The sequence below is a fragment of the Henckelia pumila genome, chromosome 2 (assembly GCF_033568475.1).
Source record: "Henckelia pumila isolate YLH828 chromosome 2, ASM3356847v2, whole genome shotgun sequence".
NCBI classification, from domain to species: Eukaryota; Viridiplantae; Streptophyta; class Magnoliopsida; order Lamiales; family Gesneriaceae; genus Henckelia; species Henckelia pumila.
This window is the reverse complement of record NC_133121.1, coordinates 10,903,240-10,907,129: the sequence shown is the minus strand read 5'-3', so window position 1 is coordinate 10,907,129 and position 3,890 is coordinate 10,903,240. Positions and strand designations below refer to the sequence as shown.

General features: G+C 36.1%; 1 protein-coding gene across 1 annotated transcript; it reads right to left on the bottom strand.

The window, feature by feature from the left end:
- Nucleotides 1-639: 639 nt before the first annotated feature.
- Nucleotides 640-3,532, bottom strand: LOC140880375 (glyceraldehyde-3-phosphate dehydrogenase, cytosolic-like). Its single transcript, XM_073284745.1, has 11 exons — nucleotides 3,401-3,532; nucleotides 3,223-3,323; nucleotides 2,552-2,671; nucleotides 2,383-2,475; nucleotides 2,085-2,231; nucleotides 1,921-1,981; nucleotides 1,741-1,838; nucleotides 1,422-1,564; nucleotides 1,260-1,343; nucleotides 1,032-1,121; nucleotides 640-935 (listed from the first exon to the last, which is right to left on the bottom strand). Exons 1-11 carry the CDS (start codon nucleotides 3,426-3,428, stop codon nucleotides 890-892), a joined length of 1,011 nt encoding a protein of 336 aa, XP_073140846.1. The 5' UTR covers nucleotides 3,429-3,532; the 3' UTR covers nucleotides 640-889.
- Nucleotides 3,533-3,890: the final 358 nt, after the last annotated feature.

Sequence of the window (3,890 nt, the reverse complement as noted above, 5' to 3'; positions counted from 1 at the left end):
AGTTGTCATACATTGAAAACTAACAAACAATCAATCAATCAATCCCAGAAAAAAAATGGAAAAAAATGGATTAAATTTGAGGATTTGAGACTTTAAAAAAATGGATCGAACTTACATAGGTTCCCAAACGTGCCGATAAAATGGATGGCGTGTGAATACTAATTATAATATATAGGGTTTAGAGTATATATAAGGATATTATCTAAATATGGATAATAGAGATGCACGAAATCTATATTTTTCCTTTTTTCTGGTTTTAAATCTTGGAACATTTTTTGGTTAAAAAGAAAAAATCTTGGAACATTTTTAATTTTTTTCAATTAATTCACGTGTATATGTAATGGAAAGTTTCTCTTTTTCTTGTTTTTTTGTTTAATTATAGCGTTCGAATCATCATGCAATTAGTCAAACACGAGATTTAGCTACATCGAGTCGATCTTATCATTCACATTGCACAATGTCTCCAAGATGCGAATCTTGGCTAGTCATTTTGCACAATAACTATGCTATATATGCAAGTATAAATGCATAATTAGATAAGAGGGAAAAGGGATAAGTAATCAAATGATTCTGTGGTTTTTGCGCTGTTTATTATCGGAGATTTTAATGTACAATGATAATATTTTATATCAATCTCAAATTTTCATTTAACCGATTTCATTGCAAAGATTAGGTAACTTGCGAAACCACACTCATATATAAAATGCAAAAATTCAAACAGAAGAGCGAATTAATGAACTCTGTTCGACATGTACTCAGGAGCTAATACTATTCTCAGCTAGAAAAACTAAAAAAATCCTCGGGAATCCTCCAGTGGCTCGGTTATTCTAAAACAACAAAAAAGGGGATCGAGATGAATGAAATGAAACTTCTCCTTCAAACGTACAGCTCAAGCCGACGTCGCCATGTGACGAATCAGGTCGATCACGCGGTTGCTGTCACAAGTTAGATTTACATTAGCAATGAATGCACTTACGTACTGATCCCAAAGTTGGCTATGAAAATACCACTTTAATGTACATATGTGTTACCTGTAACCCCATTCATTGTCGTACCAAGAGACAACCTTGACGAAGTTCCCGTTTAGAGCAATTCCTGCCTTGGCGTCAAAGATGCTTGACCTGCAATGATGCCATGGATAAAGCTAGTAAGTTCCATTGCTCAAGCCTTAATTTCTAGTGGATTAATAGATCAAAAGCAACACAGAGGAAATCGGTGGGTCGAAAAAGAGTGTGGCAAACAGCCGGAGTAGACCTCACCTGCAGTCACCGATAAAGTCGGTGGAGACTACATCATCTTCTGTGTATCCTAGGATACCCTTCAACTTACCCTCAGATTCCTCCCTATAAAACAGTAAACAAATCAGACACCATTCAGCAAAATGAGTCTGAATTCGAGTAGGGATTGTTGTGGTATTTTACTTGATAGCAGCTTTGATTTCATCATATGAAGCAGCCTTCTCGATCCTTGCAGTGAGATCAACAACTGAAACATCGACGGTTGGAACACGAAAAGCCATGCCAGTGAGCTTTCCATTCAGAGCAGGAAGCACTTTTCCCACAGCCTATACATATCCATTACCCAAAACAAAATGTTACATTTATCTTCACTAACATTTAGGAGCACTGAAAAGGAGAAGTGAATAATAAAATATAGTAATCAAATTGGAATTGAACAATCATGCCCCAAAATAATCGTACATTATAATGTAAGCTTCTATAATTTGTGGTACCTACGTACCTTTGCAGCCCCTGTGCTGCTAGGAATGATGTTGAATGAAGCAGCTCTTCCACCTCTCCAGTCCTTCATCGATGGACCATCAACAGTCTTCTGTGTCGCTGAACGAAAATGAAACACATCAAGTGCCATCCACACAAACTAAAAGATAGAAAACTCAGAGAAATACAGAGCTATACATACCTGTAATGGAGTGGACCGTGGTCATCAACCCCTCAACGATACCAAATCTGTCATCGAGAACCTGTAAATTTTTTTAAACCATAAGGCAGTAGAAGATTAGTGCCAAGTCTTTTAATGTATATGGATGGAACTTATTATACCAACTTAGAAGAGAACATATAAACCTTAGCCAATGGGGCAAGACAGTTGGTAGTGCAGCTAGCATTAGACACAATATCGATATCTGGCTTGTAATCCTTCTCATTCACACCCACAACAAACATAGGCGCGTCCTTACTCGGGGCAGAAATCACAACCTTCTTCGCACCTCCCTGATAGTACATCAGAGAGCCAAAACACAATTACACAAATACAGTAAATTCAAAAAGAACACTATGATAAAAAAGAACATTGGAATGCTTAATTCCCGAGCTTGTTACTTTTCGAGGGAAATTTATAATTTCAGGTTACTGAAAGGAAAACCTTCAAATGAGCAGCAGCCTTGTCTTTGTCAGTGAAAACTCCAGTGGACTCCACCACAAAATCAGCTCCAGCTTCAGCCCATGGGATGGGTTCCTAATCATCCAAAATCAAATTCACATTAAAAACACACAAACAAACTATGACTCCAACTAATAAAGGATATCTGCACGCACCTCGCGCCAAATACCGCCACCGGCTTGTCACCAAAGAGGAGGGTCTTTGAATCCTTAACATTAAGTTCATGTTTTTTCCATTGACCATGAACACTGTCGTATTTGAACATGTAGGTCTATATATGCAGAAAAAGGATCATTATAAACACACTAGATTATATGTATAAAACAACATTTGACGATAAACAAAAGCATCATACACGCATGCTAGTTTTTCGTCACATAATAATCAAATCAATCATCACACTCAGTCACTCACTATCTTTATACGTATGGTTCCCTCCCCAGTCCCCACTCCATCCATGGTGGGGAGAGGACTGGGAGAATTTATCAAGATGCAGCATAAAATGTCCCAATGGATCATCAAAATAAAACCCAAAAATTCAGAATGCGTTTTACAGCGCTATCATGTAACAACAAGAGTCAACATGAATTTTCAGATGACACCATTCTGACTGCGTTTCAGAACATAGTAATTGAACATATAATATTCCACACTAGATGACATTTCGACCACAATTCAGAACATATTTGCTCATAGATCCCAGTAACCACATTCATAACCAAATCAGAGAACATGTATACAAACATATACATATATTATTAACAGAAAGTTTGTATTTTTCTTAATGGCGAACAAATTAAAAAAGGAATATTGATGGCAGACCATATAATCTGTGGTAATAAATGGATCATTGACAGCGACAAGTTCAACGTCATCACTGTGCAGTGCCACTCTAGCCACAAGACGCCCGATCCTCCCAAATCCTACGAACAGATCAGCATTCTACTTTTAAAAACAAAAAGAAGATCGATTTCGGATAAAAAAATCTACAAGAACGAACCGTTGATTCCAATCTTGATTTTGGCCATGATGGGTGATGTTAGAGACAGGTGTATGGAGCAGTGGGAAGCAAAAAGGTATGATATAGTGAGGAGTGGAAGAAGTTTAGCATTTATGGTTGGAAATGGAGAGATATAGAGACGTGGGCCGCAATTTTCGGGTGCTGAAATTTGGCAGCACCAGACGTGTGTATGTATATATATGTGGAGTTTTTTTTTTTAATTTGATTAAATAATTTTTTGTATTTTTAAAATGTTTTAAAACAAATTTTATTTTATTTATCTCTTACTTCACTAGCTATCTTACTATCTCTTACTATCATATCTTACTATTATATTAAAAATGTGGGTCTCATACTAATTTTTTGGTAATTAATTTGGTATGACCTTTTCTAATTTTCAAATAATTCCTAACTATTTTACAGAAAAAAACAATGAGAAAGTAAATAATATTTATTGGTAAAATCCACATTTCAAAAAATAACTTTTCAC